This window comes from Brachyistius frenatus, unplaced genomic scaffold (assembly GCF_029030835.1).
Source record: "Brachyistius frenatus isolate BFR_SWC_R1_liver_20210118 unplaced genomic scaffold, ASM2903083v1 Contig_91, whole genome shotgun sequence".
In the NCBI taxonomy this organism is placed as follows: domain Eukaryota; kingdom Metazoa; phylum Chordata; class Actinopteri; family Embiotocidae; genus Brachyistius; species Brachyistius frenatus.
Genome location: NW_027210690.1, coordinates 136,897 through 157,702, shown reverse-complemented (window position 1 = coordinate 157,702; position 20,806 = coordinate 136,897). Strand labels below are relative to the sequence as shown.

General features: G+C 41.5%; 2 protein-coding genes across 2 annotated transcripts; both read right to left on the bottom strand.

The window, feature by feature from the left end:
* Positions 1–5,153: 5,153 nt before the first annotated feature.
* LOC138627767 (serine/threonine-protein kinase SBK2) lies at positions 5,154–10,929 on the bottom strand. Its single transcript, XM_069710333.1, has 5 exons — positions 10,743–10,929; positions 7,807–7,951; positions 7,517–7,719; positions 7,256–7,417; positions 5,154–7,180 (listed from the first exon to the last, which is right to left on the bottom strand). Exons 1-5 carry the CDS (start codon positions 10,746–10,748, stop codon positions 6,536–6,538), a joined length of 1,161 nt encoding a protein of 386 aa, XP_069566434.1. The 5' UTR covers positions 10,749–10,929; the 3' UTR covers positions 5,154–6,535.
* A 2,491-nt stretch (positions 10,930–13,420) lies between these two features.
* Positions 13,421–17,435, bottom strand: LOC138627781 (uncharacterized). Its single transcript, XM_069710356.1, has 5 exons — positions 17,378–17,435; positions 15,836–16,002; positions 14,679–14,774; positions 14,419–14,586; positions 13,421–13,591 (listed from the first exon to the last, which is right to left on the bottom strand). Exons 1-5 carry the CDS (start codon positions 17,433–17,435, stop codon positions 13,421–13,423), a joined length of 660 nt encoding a protein of 219 aa, XP_069566457.1.
* Positions 17,436–20,806: the final 3,371 nt, after the last annotated feature.

The window sequence follows — 20,806 nt, the reverse complement described above, 5'->3', positions numbered from 1 at the left end:
GTGATCGAATCACATGACGTGTGTTTTAATTGGCTTTAAGATATACAGGGCTGATTGAAATCATATGTTGACACGTGTGCTGTGTTTACATTGCTTGTATTGCTGGCTAAAATATATATATATATATATATATACATATATATATTAAAAAAAAGTCCCATTTCTCACTCATTCCACTCTGGCTGTGAAATCAACACTAACACTTTTGATTTGTGACCAATTTAATGAGAAAGAGGCAATAAATCCTTTTAAAGGACGTCTGAGGTCTTGTCATTATTTTAAATAGTTGTGAAAACTACAAAGTTAAAAAAAAACACGTTTAAATTCTATTTATATCGCTAAGAAGGAAACTGTATTTCTCTCCAGTATAATATGAATTATTTTTATTCTGCTTGACGTTAATTAGCATTTTTACTCGACCCTTGAATCATCGTAAAAACAATGAGCTCATGAAAGGAAGAAAGGAAACCTGGTGTTCGCTTCATATTTTGGGATGTTTGAAGGTTTTGTTTTATTGCCCAGTTTTTGTTCTGACGAAATCTGAGACATCAAAAACACTTTGGCTTGTATCCTACGACTACTCAGGAATTTTGTTAGATGTTTACATTTATCTGTGCACTCGTCGTTACCGTGACAACACAGAACCTGAGAACATTATAGAGAGGAACCATCAGGTTATTCTGACCCATCTTGCTCGTTCTTGCCCTTTCATCTTGTACTTGAAGTCTACTCCACTTCTCCTGCCGACCTGCAGCGTGAACTGTGTGCACGTGAAAGAGTTTTAAACTCTGTAAACTCTCAGGAAATGAAATCAGCACCAGGAGGACGCTCAGCTTCTGGCACGTCGTTGCCACGATTAAAGCCCCGATGTGTCACTTTGATGGACTCACTTTGATCGCAGCCAAACACAAGTTGCAGAGAAATTCAGACTTGGTACGCCTGAAGATTCAGTTTCCTCTTCCACAGAACTTCCCCATCGATCATCCTCAGGGTGATGAGGAATCACATTTAAAAGGTTGAACCTGTAACTCAGATATAAACTGTGTGAGACACCCAACAGCTCCAATACAAAGCGGGACATTTTGTTTAAAAAAAAAAAAAAACCTGCATTTTGCTCTGTTTTGGTGTTTGTTTTTTCTGTTGTTGTTGTTGTTTTACATTTGGATTCTTGTTTGTAATACTTCTCTAAGTTGTTTCTTTGTTCTCTTCCAGGTACAAATATTTAAGGTGGAGAGAAATTCAGTTTTCTGTTAGAACAGACAAAAAAAAGAAGAAAGACTGATGTGAATTTGACTGAATGTGTTGCTGAAACTGAAATAAAAAACAAGTTAAAAAAAAAAAAAAAGCATTTTGTTGTTGATCTCTGAAGCTTTTTTTTTTCAAAAAGAAAAATTCAATCTTTGGATCTTCACATTCTTCAACACAAGATTAGGAATCACAGAAATGATATCAGCTCTGTGACGGCACATTCAAATTGGTGCTGAAACTTTCTAACACCAAACATAACCATAAAAAAAATAGGATAATGCTGGAGTCACTGAAAGTGGTCAGCATACTGCACAGACTGTTTAATTTGGCGGGAAAAACTAGCATGGGCACGAGGTCCTTTTTGATTGGATGGAAAGAACGCGGCACTTCCACATGACAGAGCAGTGTGAGACTCCGGGAAAAGAAAAAGTACTTTAAATAGTTTGAGTAAGTAACTTACATAATATAAAGCCTCCATCTTGACGGACACAACTTGACTAGGCTGCTTGTTGTGTTGCTGCTGCTACCTGCTGAACACCTGCAGACTTCATCACCAAGTTCCTGTCGTCTATCTTTTATTCATCGGCGCTCACGTCTTGCTGTTAACGCTGTGCTCAGCTCGTACACCTCGACTTACACCTCGACTCTGATAACGACCTCGTTGTCTGCGTTCTGCTTTTGGGTCCGAAATTGAACCTGCTGCTAAGAAAAAGCCACGACCTTTTTTCTGCCTCTAACCACGTGGTTATAAGTGCTTAAACCTAAAGGACCTTCGTGTGTCTGAGACTCTTGTGAGAAAACTTCAGTATTCGATTTTCTCCCAGTCAGTCAGACCGACGAGAGGCCTCCGAGTCTAATCTTAGCTGTCTGTCAGCACTTCATAAAATAGACGAGTACATTTCATTTGATCTGGCTGAAGGTTATGAGGAGAATTCAGAGGCGGCTGCCAGAGACGCCGTCGCAGTCAGAAAACATGACAGCAGATCCGTTCGCCTCCTTCACGTCCAACTGAGACTCAGGTGTGCGTCCGCATGCTGGTTCAGAGTTACTGTCGAGTTCAAGCTGCAAAACATCACCGCACGGATTTGCTTCTTTTTTTTTTAATTTTCAAACCACGCTTTGAAATGTCAGCAGATTAAAAACATCTCCAGCAAATTTTGCATGTGTTTGCATTCAAACTTTTTAACTAATTCTGTTTTTGGTCCGGAAAACAACTGAGTTTAAAAAAAAACACTAATTTGCCTTCTGATCTCAGAAATTAAGGAAGTTAAAAATGTCAGGTTTTTAAAACTGATGACGGCCGAAAGGTAAAAAATGTTTGTAGCTGTCGAGCATCCTCAGTGAATGAAAGGTGGTGAGAAAAGGCAGCTGTCACAAAGGGGTTAAATAATCTTATTAAAAATAACATTTTCCAGACATTAGTGAAGTTTAAATCCAAATGTGACACAAACTTTACCTTTGTTTTCCTCCAGTCAACTTTCCTGCTTTTCTAACAATTTAAATATGCTGCAGGACCTGCCGACTGTTTGTTTGTCGTCTCAACAAAATTGTTTGTGGGAGTGAAAACTAAATGTGATTTTTACATCTTCATTAAATGTCATCGAGAGCCAAAGTGAAACCGGAACTTTCGTGACTGCAGAAGCTTTCTCAACAAAATGGTGACGCGTTTTGTTTTAATGTTAATTTTAATAATTGGGTATCAGTTATTTAATATTTCTGTCTTGTTGCCAAAGCACAGAGACGTGCTGTCGTTTCTTGATCTCACAAAGTAATAACTGTGTGAAAATAACACCATTTTCAACATTAAGTTCTGCAACGGATGCACAAATATGAAAAATGATCTTGTGGCTCTTGATTAGACTGTTTATGCATTTGACCTGTAAGTCTTTTATTTCCAGCAGCGCCTGAATGCACCACTACCAGCTCCTCACGTGAAGCTGCGGGACATCATTTTTTAAGCCGGGGGCCGATTCTGTGTCTTCATGTTCCCCTCAAACGTCGTTTCCTGTCATCACCACCTTTTAAAATTATAGAGACATTTATAGTTCGCCCTCCTTCCAGCTCGTCAGCCAAATAGACAAAGTAACACAGTCCCGGCATACTGAGGACACATAGCGTTAATGCAACATATCAGGTGAAATGTCAGGAGAGGGAGTCTGGATGGGAATAGTTTGGACCAAATGATCAAACCGTCTCGTCTTAACGAGCTCGCTAATTCATGAGTTTTGGCTCCAGACGGTTGGTGAGATGACGTCGAGGTGTTAGAGTCACTCATGATTCAGGGAAACTCGAACTAACACCTCTGGACGGGATGTGGAGGGTCTGTGTGCATGTGTGAGGTGAGGCCTCAGCACTACAACATAACAGCTGACAGTCCTGATTCATTCATTTATTCAAGATAAATAAAAATGTCAAAGTAAACTGTTGATTTAAAAAAATAATAATAATTCTGTTATTTTATTGTAATCTTTTTGTCTAAAACTTACACACTGACCTCTTTGCACCGCTTTAATTACAGACCAGACTGAACAAACCACCGACACCCAGTTAGCTCAAAGACTTACCTCTTTCAGCTGAGTCATGCTGAGTCACTCCCGACTGAAGGCTGCTGTCTTTAACTAACTTCACTAAATTTATGGGAATTTAACATTAGTCAAACCAACAAGCTGAGTCTTCATCTTTGAAGCCTTGTTATCTTGTAAAACAGAGAACTGCCTGTTGTTTTTTTATATGAATTGGGGTCATTGTGGCTGCTGCGGTTCTCACCAATCATAAAGTACCAGCGGGTGTTTTCTGCCTTCCAGCCAGAGGGGGCAGTAACGAGCTCGGTGCGCCACAATGAGGCTCGGAAACGTACTGAGCCACTCAAAAGCGAGATTTCTTTCAGTTTTAAAGGACTTTGAGGATGAAACATTTCTGGTAAAAAAAAATAATTTTGAAAATATTCTATTACTTCCAATAGATTCCTTAAAACTCTACAAAAAAAAAGCACAGTTGCTTCTTTGAGCAACATAATGTTGAGAATTTCTGTAGAGATTTCTGATAGGTTTGACTCACTAAAACAGTTTTCAGGAAATTAATATGAAATAAAGACCTAATGTTGAAATGTTTCTGTGTTAAATTCCTGGCATGCGATGTGGTTTGTAGTAGTTTTTACATCCTTACATTGGCTGAATGCTTCAGTTTTAGATTGTTGTTTTCACCTCCGCTTGTTATTTACAACTGCTGCGGTTTTTATTAGCCCTGGCAGCGGTTCAGCTTGTCCTGCGATCTCCCGCTGACCTCACCCTCCTCTCGCTCTGTCAATGCTGCTGCTGACTTTCCCCTTTTTCCACTGAAGTGTGGAAGATCGAATGTTTTTCTGGCGAACGAATCGTACAGTAGTGCACCTTCCCAAACCAACCAGGATGCCGTTGGCTGCTCAAAGTGTGCAGATGGAGCAGCCAAAGAAGAAGCTGAAATAGTGTTTGCATTGCTGAACCTTTAAACTGGTAATTGGATTTCCACTTCTGAGACGGGTATTAAGTCCATGTTCGGTGCTGAAATGCAGCTTTGCATCCAGCTGGTTGCTCTCGCATGAAGAAATGTGTTCGGTGTGTGACTTGGCCAGACGGAGAGGTTCAGGGTTCGCGGCAACTTCACGGTGCTGAAAGGTTGTAGTGTCGGATTTACGGCTGTCGGCCTATTTTTAAAAAACACCTGGGGAAGCTCTCCAGAAAGTCCTCACAGTGTGTGTGTGTCTAATCTTACGATGACATTACAGAGATACGATCGAAATAGGTCATGTTTTTTAAGGTTGACTTCCTTAAAATCATTGTAATTTTGTTTTCTAATATTTATAAAATATTGTGGTAAGTTACACAAAAGGAGTCTTTTAAAGAAAATATGTTTTTTTAATTGCGCTTTCATGTGCACTTTATAAACCGTCTGGTACAGTTACAGATGCACACAAAAAAGTACTTTACAATGTACAATTACATCACGTCAATAGTATTCGTGTTATATAATATTGAATTTAATACATTTATACCATTTAACGAAACATTTAACTATAAAAATAAGAGAAAATTTAGTTTATGTACAAAGTGCTACAACAACAGCTAAAAGCTAATGTCTCAAAATGCAAAAATCCCTTCAGCTTATTTTCAAAAATATATTTGTACTTTCCTTAAAGAAAAGAGAAAGAGTTTTTATTTTCTTTAAATCCCACCGTGGTCACATCCAAACTGGACCTCAGCCATGTTTACGGGCACCTCTGCAGTCTACACTTCACAGCCCACTATGACGTATTCATACACACCTAAATATAGATGCCACGCGCTAAAGACGGTGTCTTTTACAAGGACACGATAGTATTGCAGCACTACTAAACACAAACAAATCCCCAGAACTGCAGCTGTTACACAATTGTAAGTAATGTTCAATGTTAAATTAAAAACAGTCCGTGTTATAAACGCTTATAATTACTTTAAGGTGATCGAAGCAGCTGTTGGACTCAAACAGTTTCCCACAAACCACGTTGTTGTTGTTTTTCTCATTTAACAAGGGGGATTTTTTTTATGTTGCTCTTCTTGAAGAAGTTAAACGTGGGAGGGGATTTTTTTTTTAAAATTTTACACTCAGTCCAACAAATACCATCACTGCTTTCTTTTTCCTCCAAAACCTCCAGCCTCACAGATATAAAATGTAAAATAGAAGTTGCCATGGCGGCTAACAGTTTGCTAATCAATGTACCCATCGGTGAGATTATGATTTTTCCAAATCTTTGTGATTTAACCAAAGCTGAAACTTGTCATGGTTCGTAGCTTCCTGGTCTGAAAAACTAGGCCGAGGCAGAAGCGCCTTAAACTGCAATACCACCAAGTGCCACTAGAGGTCAGCTCCAAAGAGCCTCCAGCTAAATAGACTTCGATTCAACGTGAAAATCGTTAAGATGCGCTACCCGACACTTTCAGTTAGAGTCCAATTAACAAAATGCTTCAAAGAGTTTAGTTCTGTTTGCAAAAAAAAAAAAAAAGGATCAACACCTCTTCAACCAAAATTAAATAAATTTGCAATGACATCTAAAAATCAAATATTTTGTGTTTTTTTGTTAATAAATGACTTAAACAATCAGTGTAGGCATATTTAGAGGAGCGTGACCACGATGGCTTTTTGAAAAGCAACAAAACACATGTTTTCTAAAGTAAAAACAGCCGTCGACAGATATAGTAAAATAAACTTTGCTATGGAGTTCACCGGCGGTCAACAGGCCACCGCTGCTGTCTCTTTGATAAACCGTCTTTTCTTACCGCTCTCCTCTCCCCTCCATCTCCTTCACGTTTCCGATCGCTCCTTTCTCTCTGCTCTTCTTCCTCTCCTCCTCCAGCCGCTCCCTCTCCTTCTCCATCATCCAGTCCCCGCCGAGGTACCTCAGCGCGTCCTCCGGTCGCCCGCGGAGCCGCGGCCTCGGGTCGAGGAGCGACTGGAAGAAGCGGCGGGCCAGATGGGTAAAACAGGCGAACTGTGGCGCTGCGGGATGGAGGTCCTTCCTGCCCGACACCGCTTCGCTTAAACCGGTGTCGCCCTGCGTGCCGGCCATTTGAGGCTCCGCCCACACGTCCAGGTCGTCATCGGGGCCTTTGGCCGCGTCGAACCATTCGCGATACTTCAGGTATGAGCGGCAGTCGCTGGCCGTCTCTGCCCAGGGGTGGCCGCCGGTGAGCATGGCGTACGTCAGGATGCCCAGCGCCCAGCTGTCCGTACTCGGCTCCACGGACACCCACACTCTGCTTTTCTTCTTCTTCGTCGTCTCGTCATCCTCCTTCACGCCGTCATCGGCGCCATTTATGCTGCTCCAGCTGTCCTCGTTTTCTCGAGCGATCTCGGCCTCGGGGGTGCAGTAAGGGGAGCTGTGCCAGACCTCCGGGACCCTGGTTCCCCGGGCCTTCACCTGGGCGACATATTCATTTATTTAACACCTTTTGCCCGCGCACAGTATTTTCTGGTAAATTTCCTCGATACTGACCATGCCGAAGTCTCCCAGTTTGACCCATCGGCAGGCGGAGTCGCACAGGAAGACGTTCTCCGGTTTGAGATCTCTGTGGACGAAGCCCAGCGAGTGCAGGTGGGACAGAGCGCCGCACAGCTGGGACACCACCCGCTGGCAGCAGTCCTCCTCCACACCCACCTGGAGTGGCAGTTAACACGTTTTTTATTATTATTATTTCTCTCATGCAGATCTCTAATCCACGTCATTATTCACATTTCACCAAAAACATCTGTGTACCTCCGGTATGATGACGTCGTAGAGATCCCCGAAGAGGCTGGCCTGCTGAGCGAAGACGTAGTGCAAAGGCGTGGAGTAGATGATGCCCAGAGCTCTGGTGAGGGACGGGTGTGTGCAGAAGGACAGAGACAGGTTGTACTCCCTCAGGAAGGAGAACAGAGAGGTGGACTCACGAGGGAAGAACTTCAGAGCCATCGGAGTACCTGCAGGATCCCAAACATACTCATGTAGGTCTGTTTATATTCTGGTGTCTTGCAGCCATCGTGAACGCCTTAAGTTTCCTCCCTCACCTCTCTTCCTGTGCACGGCCAGCATGACTTTCCCGTACGAGCCTTCGCCCAGCAGCTTGAGGACCTTGAAGTGCTCCGATGTGTCCATCGGCGTCAGAGACTGAGCTGTCAGATGGCACATCTCGTCCAGAAGCTTTGTGGCAGCCTGAGACAAAAGTAAATCACATAGATGGGATTTCTGTGGGTAGAAACAAACTACTAGGAAACAAACTAGTAAATTAGGATTTGGACTTGAATCGGTACTAAATATGTCACGATACGTTCTCCAGTTGTCCTGGTTCTGAGACGGGTGCAGACAGTAGACTGTTGTGGTCATGGGGCGTGGTTGAGGGAGTGGTGACTTATTTTGGTGTTGTTAGCTAAAGTCACTCCTTCTTGTTAGTTTTCTGGAGGTCCATCTGAAAATAATCCCTCATTCATTAGAAAAGAAGATTCAAGAAGACCTGTATTTGGGGGCGTGTCTTGATTGATTGACAGACCTATGGTGCCGTCAGGTTACAGCTATCGGTGGGCGGGACGTAGTATCGTCGGGTTTCCAATCAGATCAGTCGGATCCACTGCTGGCTCCTCCCCCCAGCCCGTCCAAATATGGTCACTTCCTGCTCCGAACTCGGAGGATGGCGACGGACAAAACCCGAACTGGAGGCTTCATAACGGCCGTTCACAACCCGACGGGTGACGTCGCTGCTGGTTGCTGCTTGGTTCTGACCGTATCATCAGCTGTCAACGTTTTTTTGTGTGTGTTTTTTAAAGATATTTTACTGCATTACAGACAGAAATAAGACGCGCTTCATGGAGCGCCACGGCGATGAGGACGTCAACGATCTCAGTGTGGGACTCCTCGTGTGTTTGTGTTTGTTTTGACTGTTGCCATCATGTGCTCCTGTCACACGCCTCCAGCTAGAGTAACACATTGATTCATACAGATAATCTATATATATATATATATATCTACAGTATATCTATAGTATATCTACAGTATATCTACAGTATATCTATATATATATATATGTATATATATATAGATACGCTCTATTGGGGATTGAACATTTTCTGAACTGAGCTCTTCAGAATGTAACACAACTGTTGCAGTGATGATCGTCGTCATGGTGATGCTGGAAGCACTGATCCCTGGGTATAAACATGTCTGTTAATAGCCTGATGAAATTCACACACACACACACACACACACACACACACACACACACACACACACACACACACACACACACACACACACACACACACACACGCATGCACGCGCTCTGATCTTTGTTTTGTCTGCTTTGAACGTGGATGTTTCCACCACCACCGGGCCGGCTGGGATTCGGTGTCACCGCACAACCACGCAGACAACGAGGCAGCTCATTGCAGCTCGTTAGGGAACAACTCAGACACCGTCAATACCTCACTTGAGGTTTTGTTCACACCGAAAACGACTCCCAAGAATTTGGACAACTTTTATGCATCATTGTGCAGATTTTTCTATCTATGAAAACTCGTAGTGGCTGTGATTTCCTAAAAGTGAGTGATTTGAAGTCAAATAGTGGACTTTTTCTTTATTACTTGCACCAAATTACGTTATTATATTCTGTAAACTTTCCAGGAATGATTGACAGACATGTAAAAAACAGTGGGTCGGGGGGTGAGGAGGATCGGGAGGTGAGGAGGATCGGGGGGTGAGGAGGATCGGGGGGTGAGGAGGAGATTCAGTTGGCAGCATAACTGATGTGTCGGAGCTGGTCGGGTTCAGACTGTAAGAGGAGGCGGCAACACGGACGGCGTCTCAGTGGGATGCCGGGCTGAACGCCCACGTTACATAAACCAAGGTTGGACCTGTGATGGAGTGTGTGTGTGTGTGTGTGTGTGTGTGTGTGTGTGTGTGTGTGTGTGTGAGAGAGAGAGTGTCAGAGATAAATGTCCTGGCGATGTCCTCTACATGGAAATGAATCTCTGCGGCCCACAAACACTGGAGTGATGAATGACGAAATGTTCCGTCAGAGCCTGTGTGTGTGTGTGTGTGTGTGTGTGTGTGTGTGTGTGTGTGTGTGTGTGTGTGTGTGTGTGTGTGTGTGTGTGTGTGTGTGTGTGTGTGTGTGTGTGTGTGTGTGTGTGTGTGTGTCTGTGTGTGTCTGTGTGTGTGTGTGTGTGTGTGTCTGTGTGTGTCTGTGTGTGTCTGTGTGTGTGTGTGTGTTAATCCACGAAAGCCAACTTCAATGATAATTTAAATGACCATGAACACACATTTTCTAATTATGTGAAATCACTGCAGTATATTTTATCATCCATTTCCACAGGTTTCAGGGTTATTATGAAGAAAACAGAAAACATTTAAATAATTTCTGACAATTAAATCGATGAAGATGATTTAAATGTGCAGTTTATTTGCAGTTACATTAATTGTTAAACTGAAATTTTCAACCAAAGCTGTAATTTTGTGGTTTCTGGGTCCAAAATGGACTTTTTCACTTTTAACAAACGATGCTCGTCCATCATTATGAGGCAACGCTGTGTGACCAAAAGAGAAGCAACAATGAGGAAATAAACACATCTATTGGGATAAGATGCTTTAATACTTGATGCTTTATTAATAGATGCTGCAGCAACATTAACTGAGGAAAAAAATTAATACAGATTGTATAAAATGGGCTTAAAATCACCACAAATTGTTTTTCTGAGAAGAAATTACCGGTTATAATTCCAATATTAGTTTTTTAGATCACGTTGTGCATCGTTTCCATGGATACTACATCAGATAATTCACTCTGGGTTTAATCTGTGCAGGTTAGTTGCACTTTGCATCTCAGAACAGGTGCAAATGAAACCAAACTTTCTGCATCACTCAGATGAAACGTGTTCCTCTTTGCTCTCCGTTAACTCTCCTCCTGTTAGTTTGGGTGCAGTGGAGGTTAATCTCAGCTCCCGCTCCGACTTACTGTCATCTCGCTGCTGTAGTTCAGCTCAGCGTTGTTGATTCTCAGTTAGAAATCTGTTTGACATGAATCTCCGTCCTGCTCCTCATTCGGCAGGTGCACCTGTCAGGAAATCCTTCACTCCACGTCTTCTTTTCACCAACTGAACTGAAGCTCTCTGCAAAGAAGAAACTCATCGAACTGCTCAACCGGCGCGTTGCAGGATTTCATGTCTGCTGCTGCTGCAACTTTTATCCCAAAGTGATCTGTGCCTCCCCCTGCAGGGCGGATCCTGTAGAGAGGCGCATGTTTCTGTGTGTGTGTGTGTGTGTGTGTGTGTGTGTGTGTGTGTGTGTGTGTGTGTGTGTGTGTGTGTGTGTGTGTGTGTGTGTGTGTGTGTGTGTGTAAGAAAGTGTATGTTACCTCCCTCGTTCTATTAATTCAGGTTCAATTTGGCTCAGTGTTTACGTGTTTTTCAGGTACTTCTGTGCTTCTTTTAAATTGGACGTTTTGAAACTTTCCCACTTGTGATTATAACTATTAAAGTGAGCTTGAACGTCATTTACAAGCCAGAAGGTCAAATTAACGTTAACTTTTAAGTGACGAAGTAGCGTCCTGTCCACTCGGGACCTTGGAAAATTTTCTTTTTGGAAATCGTGGACGCTGCATCCTCTGGGCTAAAAAGGAGAGGGACCACCCAGCTTGTTATCAGCGCTCAGTTCTAAATCCAGCATGTGTGACGGTACATTACTGCACATGGCATGGGTAGCTTGCACACTATTAATGCTGAATGATATACTCAGGTTTTGGAGCAACATATGCAGCCATGCAGACAACATCTCTATCAGGGAAGGTCTTGATTATTTCAGCAAAACAATGTCCAACCACATTCTCCACCCGTCTCTCTCTGTTCTGTCGTGACGTCCGGTCCGATATTTAGCCGTCACTCTGATCCCTGTCTTTCTCTCAGACCCCCTTTGTGGTCTTCAGATCCGTCTCTCAGAGACCAGAGTCCAACCACACAGCTGCAGTTGCACCGCGTTAGTGTTGGTCTGCGTGAGAGATCATCCGTCTGTGTCAACACGGCGACGTTACCAGAGCCGCTCGGTTGCATCACAGCCGTGGTCTGTGTACACCCCCCCCCCATCCCCCACCTCGTGTGTCACTCGTAATATTATTTTTGCGCCTGTATATTTTCTTTGTTTCCGTATGATTGAGTTGCATGTTCCAATATGTAAAACAAATAAAACAAACAAAATGTATAAATAGTACTGTATGAGTCACTACAGTATGACAATACTTTAATATTAATAAATATTACAAAATACATTACTCATAGAAAAAAGTGAGATGCCTGCATCTCCAACTAAAATACAATAATACATAATATAAAAGGTCATAAATAGCATACTAAATAGGTTAAAAAAACAACAACAATGGTAAAAAAATATTAATTGTTCCACAATGTTTTTTTTTTGTCATTTAGCTCACTGAGCGGATGAACACTTAGCAGACACTGAATGTAAACAGTCTCAGAGGGAGTAAAGGTCAAAGGTGACAGTGAACAGTGCGTCAGCGTTAGTACAATACATTTTAAAAGGCAGACACGCGTGCGATGAACGTACATTCTGGTTGTTTTTTGTGCTAAATATATAATAATAACCTGCACAGAGAGCCCTTACAATGCATGTACATGATGCCTGATGTATAATTAATCTGTTTGGAGGCTGTCCTTCCTGTACTTATAGGTCAGACCGGCATTTTGTCATCCGGGGCGGGCTATCCTAACCACGCCCCTTTTTGGGGGAGGGATCAAATGAAACTTTTTTTATCCATCTAGTGTGTTCTATGGCGGACAGAGTGGAAATGTGATCCGTCATTCTTAAAGTCATTTTGATCCGGTGATTTACAACGGATTGGTTTTGTAACGCTGTTTTACATTGATGTCTTCGGAGAGAGTCGTTTGTTTTCACCCAAAAGGGGGCGGGGACGTTTCTGAAAGTTCCCGGATGTGCCGGTCTGATCTATATCGAGGCTTCAAGCCAAATGTCTGCTGGCTAAAAGGCTCACAGTAACAATGCCAACATGCTGATGCTGTGCAGGTTTAAGATGTACTGTTGCTCACAAACTTAGCTTAGCATGTTAGCATGCTAACACCGACTAGTAAGCGCTAAACACAAAATCTTTTAACAAATGGAATATTTTAGTTTTGCAAGTTTTTGGTCAGGAACTAAAGTACCAGACTCAGGGAAATTATGATGTAACAATGAACCTAAATGGATCATCAAAGTTATTACAGTTCGTCGAGATGGGGACATGAAAGTCTGCACAGAATTTTATGGCAATGTACCTAAAAGTTGTTAATATATCTCTCTTAAAACTAAAAATGTGACGGTGCAAGAGGATAACCAAATTTTGCCCCGATCCGTCGTTGAAACATCTCATACAGTATGTGAAACATTTAACCTACAGGTGGCGCCACAGGAGAAATCAAGGGGTGATCAGCATTCAAAAAATGTAACCCGGGCCCCTGCATAGCTGTATAATCCATCCAGTAGTTGTTGAGAAGTTTCAGTCTGGACCGAAGCAGAGGACCCACCGCCGTCTCCACCGGCTAGAAGTCGTCGCTGTGTAAGTTAAATAAGGTAACAGTAGTTTTGTAGGAAGACGATAGCAGCTGCTTCTGAGTCGAAGGCTGAAGGTTAATGTCTCAAGCAGCTGGAAAGATTCTGGAGGTGCCGCAGGACTCTTTTCGACCAGTGACAGAAGACTTGTAACCGCTCGGAGAGCTCGACGGAGAACTTCAGAGCATCGAAGGTTGTCGTGACGACGGGGAAGGAAGGAGACGGCGACTGAGGAACATCCGCATTGATCTAAAGACAGACAGCAAACAACAACAGTGATGTTACACAAGTGAAAAAATACAGGAGCTCATTATTTATAAATCTAATTTATTCATTTATAAAGCTTATAACTTATGGTCACTTTTAATAGAAATAACTGCAGCTCAGCGAACAGAATTAGCTCCCCAGCTTTAGTTTCAACACTTCTTTGTATGAATGCATACTTTTATCAATTCTGACTCATTTATTTATTTACTTTTATCTGGTTTGGTTTTGGTTTGTTCTTTGTCTTTCATTCTATATATTTTGTTGATTACTACTATTAGAGGGGAGAGGAATAATTATTTACTGTATTTCACACTTTATTCCATTAAGTTTACTTTATATTTGACTAAATTAAACAGTAATGAGCCAAATGACGTACAGCAGACTGAAAATGAGACCGTTTAGGTGAAAAATAAATTACTTTACAAATTAATGGATTTTAAAGTTTCGTCATTTTTATGTTTCCCTTTTTGTAATGATTGTAAATGATGGCCATCATTGTAAGCAACCACAGTAACGTGTCATCGTAAAATTTGTAAACGATTTTTTTTTTGACAACAAACATTTTGCAATATATTTTAGCATTTAAAATTCTTTGCTTTTGATCAAATGTTAGCGTTTTCTCTAAGCTGAATTTTTTTTAAATTTTTTTTTTTTTTTAAATACATTTTCAATTTAACATAACATTTTCCATTGCAAGTGGTCTTTTTTATCAATGTCTTCATTATCATTCGTAGGTTTTCATTTCCATTTTTGGTTGAAATGTCCCAAATAATTCATGTAAATAAAGCAAACGGCGTTGGTCCTCTCACCTGGTGGAGGGATATGTTGACGAGGTTGGACAGCTGCAGGAGGTGAGTGCTGGCGCTCTCTGCTGACTGGGAGGACAAACTGACGTTTTCTTTTGCTGTTTTCAACCAGTCGACGTGCAGCCTAAAGGACTGAGTGTACACGTACAGCTGCGACAGCGACTCATTCGCCTGCAGGGACATTAAATACACAGATTTACACACTGAAGAAGAAATAAAAAGTCATTTTTACAAACAAAATGTTGCAGGAAGTTGATTTTTACCTTCAGTGACATGAAATCGGTCACGGTGTGTTGTATGTGAAGAAGACTGTCCAGTCTGTGTTCGATAGCAGCAAAGTTTACGAGCTCTTCATCTGTCTGTTGGAAACGAGAAGTGAAGGTTAAAACAGTTATATTTCCACACAGTAATGACAGATAAATAAATAAAAACTCATTTTCCACAGTTTTTACCCCAAACTTCAGTATATTTGAGGTCTTTTGGGATTAAAATAAGCCTAATACATATATATAATATCTAAAGAAAGTTATATCCAGACAATGAAATGACCTAAATGCTTCTATGAACATACTATTTATATTGTTAAATTATTTGATGAATATAAATGATACAGAAATATATAATACAGTCATAATAGCATCTGTTTACTGCAACAGTTGGTGATTTTTGTCTGTTTATTTCTATTTTCTATTCTCCCTGTGTATTGACCAGCTTTTGTTTTCCAGATGTTTTTTAATGTGCAAACTACAACCACATCAAAGCATTTCAACTCCTTCACTTTTTACAAACTTTATGTAGATTTCAATTTTAATTGGTAAAGTTTTCCCATCAGTTTACCACCAATAACCCACAATGACAACGTTAAAATGTGTTTTCTTTTATTTGTCAAAGATCAAAAACTAAAATCTCTCATTTACAAAAGAATTCAGACAAAAGAATTTTCCTCTGACGCTCCAACTTTTGGTCAGGTGCTTCCTGTTTGTGATTATATATTATTGTGATCAGAGGGCTCCTCAGATCTCAGTTACAGGCTCTCTCATCAGGAGGATGAGTTGCACCTGTGCTGTTCTCCCTCAGCTGGAGGTGATCAGCCTGACTGGGAGGTTACATGAGGACGTGGTTTGATGCTCAGTGTCTCCACACGGTCAACGCCTTCAGTTGGTTGTGTGGTTTTCTGTGTTTGTGTGTTTGAAATGTTTGAAATGTTGACTTTTTTTTCCCTTTTTTTTTCCCTTTACTGGAAAAGTGTGGAAAGTTTCTCCCTTCAGCCTCCTCAAATTCAAACTCTTCCCCATCCCAGAGACCCCCAACTTTGATTTTATTTGGGTCCAATTCTTTAGTTTTTTTAAAATCATTTTGATAGTTGTACTCCTACAGCCTCCTTTCCAGTACCCAGGGCCACTATTCCTTTTTGCTTTACCAAGTCATGGAGCTTTTTGGACGAGCTTATCAGTCCGTCCAGCTGATGCTTCATCGAGCCAAACATGCCGCAGAAGGAGAAATTGTGGGTGGGATAAGACGATGAGTGGACAAACAGCTCGGCCAATAGCAGCAGGTGGAGAAGACAAGAGGTGAAGTCATGAATCACTGCAAAGACAAGAAAAAAAAGGTGCACAAACGGACTTAGAATCTGATTTTAAGTGGAATATTTTTGATTTGTAAAAATGCAATATTATATCCTTTAAAAAAAATATATATATAAATAAAGCATCAGATCCATGTTATTTTGAAGAAAACAATCAGCTGTAGTTTCTCAGCTGCATACACAACAGTCTCATGACAGGTAGCTACTGGGCTGTTTTCATGTTGCAGTGGAAAGTATCACAACTTCTATTTCTTCCCCTTTCAATGACCCGCTGTGTGTGAATCAGACAGAAAACCACAAAGCTGCACGGAAACTCTATTTTTTTTTTTTTTTAATTTCCAACCTAATTCGAGACCACACGACCCACAAGAGCAGCTCTGTGTTTGTCACGACAAGTAAGGAAATGTTAAACGCTTTATCACATAATTGGCATAATTGTTGTTGCCTGCCAGAGGAACGTTAACACAAAACAACATTATAATTCCTTTCTAACAAACAGAAATACATGCGTGTGCACTTGAGAAGCTGCCAAAACTGTTAATGCTACCGTGCAACACTCGGATATCCGAACATCCTCTGGTCCAGACATTTACAGTCATTTAAAACATAAGATAAGATCAGCAGCTCAGATGTAAGATGGTAAGTCTGTGCTTGAAGGTTCAGACACCAAAATAGGTCAGATGCTGATTTACTAGTAGATTATTTACAAGCTGAACTCAGGAGTGTGTGAGACGAGGAAATGGATTAGTTTCTGTACAGTGACGGCGGGTATTTCTGGGAAATAAACAAGATGAAAGGTCAGTTTACATTTTGCATCACATAATCTATGACTAACGTTTTTCACTGGGAAATGATCTGTAGAGTCATTTTATTTCAAGTGAAACTTAAAACAAAAGCAACTGTTTCAGACTGCTCCCAATGATTACAGTAGTCTTACAGCAGCTGTTATTCAGGAGGAAGTATTGATAGAACAGATGAGTACATCACAGGATAATCCTGGTTTGTAGTTTTTCCCATTGTTCCTATTTGTCAACAATAATATTGCGGAGAGCTGTGAATGCAATGACACTAATAAAGTCAGACGAGGAGCATTAAGACTTTAAATTTGCAGGACAGCGAAATTTATCTGGACGAGAAAACGTATAAACTGTCAAATTATTCTGGGAACTGTCCTGTCAGACTGACTTCCTGCTTCAACTTTGACCTTTTTTCAGGGTGTTTTGTTTTCCCTTTTACTTCCAAATATATTTCTATAATCTGGCTAAAGTGTCGGCTTCTTTATAACCTGTCAGGTTGCAGTAATTTCAGTTTTTAACATTTGTATCCCGTCTCCTGTGAACTCTCAACATCCACTTGTCCTTTTAAAAGCTGCATTACGCATGTTTTCTGCCACTGGGGGGCAGTAGAAGAAGCTGTAGAGGCCACACGGATTCATCAAAACACTTATTGTCTGCAGACTTCAACTCAAAACAGCTGACTCACACAACGGAGCTATTGAACCAACATGACGGCAAGAGGACGAGCTGCTTTGTTTAGGATTGGCTGCCCAACAACAACATCAATATGGCTGTAACAGAGTTCACAGCAAAATCACAAATAACATATGGAGCACGAAACGAGCATCCAGTTTACTTTTGTGGGACGGTTGATTGCTGTGCAGACACTTTAAAGTATCACCTTCTTAAAGTTATGTTGTTTGCAGGAGAGGACGGTTGCCTAGCAGCCGGCAGAAGACAACCTTCGTTCGAGGTTGCGATTCGTGTTTACTTTAAGCTCTGTTTTTGGTCTCCGCCAACTTCCCTGAGAAAAATATGAATCTGTTCAGCTGCTACATTCTCCATCTAGCTGCAAACTCCCCTTCTAACGGTCTGGCATCTGGTGCTGAGTAAGTTGTGTACAGCGGAGCTATCAGGGGGTTTTCACTGAAAATAGCTGCCTGAAGCTGGAATGAGGTTAATGAAGCGGAAACTGTGGGCGGAAAAACCAAAACAAAGGGCTGAAAGGAGCGGCGGAGTTCAAAGATAATTCTTTGTGGATTTGTCGCTTGTGTTGACGAGACTCATTATTGTTAGAGAAGTTTTGATGAGTTCAGCATTAAAGGCATTTTATAGGGACTAATTGTTGATATAAAATATAAGTTTGGCATTAATGAAATTAACAAAATCCACAGAAAGAAAAAAAACATCAAGCTGTTATTTGTCTTTTCATCCAGAACTCCTTCAGTCTATCTTAAAGTGAATAACTCCCTTCGCTCCTCCGTCCTTTGTTGTGTCTGTTTAAGCCGTCTTAATCAATGACGATCTCCATTCAAGGACATAACAAGATTAGTTCATGTCTGTAAACCTATGCAACTTCAAAAATCCTGTAACCCTAGGCAACAAAGAGACGAACTGTCCGTTAGCGTTAGATCAGGGATCAGGAATGAGAGGTATGCTGCTGTGGGCTTTTTCGTTTTTCTTTTTTTTCCCCCAGCTTGCTCTGGGCCTCCTGTTGGAAACGGAGAGGGCAGCCAGTGTGACTCAGTAATCTCTGAGCGCTGACATCACCGGGCAGACGCCTCCGGCTGCCGTCTTCAGGGGGAAAACATCCACTTTGTCACGGGTGTCGGAGCGCTTTAAACGCTTTTCACTGCCATCTCAGACTTTTATGTTTAGTTCAAAGGTCAACTATGTGGAAAAGGACACTATTGTTGGAATAAAAGATATATTTGTCATGTAATGTCAATTTAATGTTTAGAAACTTATCTCCTGTTCACTATAGATGACTATCAAGGATTTTATTTTATATCCTTTAAATCATAATTTATTCATGATTTCCCTTTTACCTCCCTATGTTTAATGTTTTATTGATTCTAGGTCTGATTTCATGCGTTTAATTTTTTATGCTTTGAAATGTGCTCATTTTTGTGTTGTTGTTTATTATCTAATTATTATATGGGATTTATTAGAAAGGCAGCAGATTCATGCGGACATGTTCTTGGTTATTTAAGACGCATAATCAAAAAGTTAAGTTTCAACCTTGACCCAGTTTTCCAGTGTGACCTTTTTAGTGTGCAAGTATCAAATATCGCCAATTCACCAGGAAGACAATAGGAGCGGCAGGACGTCAGCAGCCAGACGGGCGTCCAGGTTCCTGAATGGACGGTGACTCACACCTCGACGTAGGAAAGTCGGCACAACATTACAAATTAAAGTTCAGCAATTACTTAACAAGTTGCAACCACTGGAGCAACGCTTTTCATCTCCCATCACTATTCTCACTATGATCAATAAACACGGTTTTCAGTGTCTTGACGGGGCGTTTGATCGGTTTGGCGCGTGGGAGGTGTGGCGAAGACGGGAAACTTTGCCCTTCCTCGCATAAAAAAAACAAAAAACTTCAAAGCTTGTCATATTTATATTGACACGCTTTGTATGCTTAGCTGGCCCGCTAACGTTAGTCACATGTGGGCCTCCAGTCAGGTATCGGAAGTGCATTCGGGGTGTGTGTGTGTGTGTGTGTGTGTGTGTGTGTGTGTGTGAACATTCACAAAGAAAACTGGAGTGCTGTCATCAAAGCTGATCATTAACCCAGGTGTGTTTAACAGCTCCTGCTGCTCCTTAAATATTAATATCTCACCAAATAACCTGCTGGTGTCATAATGTGTCGATGTAACTACTAACTTTACACCCGAGTTAGGGTGTAAAGTTATTTTTAATTGAATTGAAAACGGTGTAATCGGTAGCTTGTCTGTCAGTGCCGATGGAAGCAGAAGACACACACCGGAGGTATTCGTTGCTTATCTGACAGATCATTAACCAGCATCATCATTATCCTTCTACTGAATCTGTCTTCAAACGTTTCTGATGTTGATGTGAGCCTTGCCGACACCATGTTTCCCCTCCTTCCTCTTTAATTACTTACTGTAAAAGCACTCCTCCTTCTAAGATCGAACAGTTTCTTTGCTCGGTTCATGTCCGTGTTGCAGCTGCAGACCGTCAGCTTTAAATTAGGAAACCGGAAAAGATGAACAGCTGCAAAATCATCTTTTTTTCCCCCCGTCCTATTTAAAGTCATGTCTGGATCTTATTACGAGACTTTGACAGTTTCATGTCTGGAAAAAATAATTCCCTTATCGCGAGAGAGGAAAAACTGAAATATTCCAGCATATATATTTCTCAGTCTGAGTCAGAGACCGACTTCCAGACATGAGTGACAGCGTCTGTCTGTCGGACAGACGGATCGGGGTGAACTGCCGGTGAGGTGAGAAGTTTTACGCCCGACTGGTAACGTATAAAACGGATTCAATAGCAGTCAGAAAAACGTCTCTGCACTTTTAAACACTTAACACAAGTAGTCCCAGTAGAGCCCTACATGACCGAAAACAGATGTTCAATTACAGCTCATTTTTCATGATTCTCAAAGCAGCCAGCAGCAGTCTGTTATCATGACTTCGACACATGCAACAACAGGCCTCGTACTGAAAGCCTTTTCAGTCAGATTAGGACATCAACTGGAAATTTGGAAAAAGCTTCACATCGGAAAGTTACTGAAGAAGACATCAGCTAAAAAGCCTTCCGTCTGCAGAGCAGCGTCCAGTCACGTCTTTGGCAGATCAAACCGCCATGACAGCATTACGGCTCACAGAAAAGTTGCTTAAGAAGCAGAGTGAACCGGCCGTGTTTGATCTGTTTAACAGGTTGTGTTTCACACGAAAACATCAACACACGCACGCAGGGTCTCACATAATCACTCGCTTCCGCTGTTTCCGTCAGAGTTCGTGCCCCCCGTTTTTGGCTGAGTCAGCCAAACAAACATTGGAGTTTC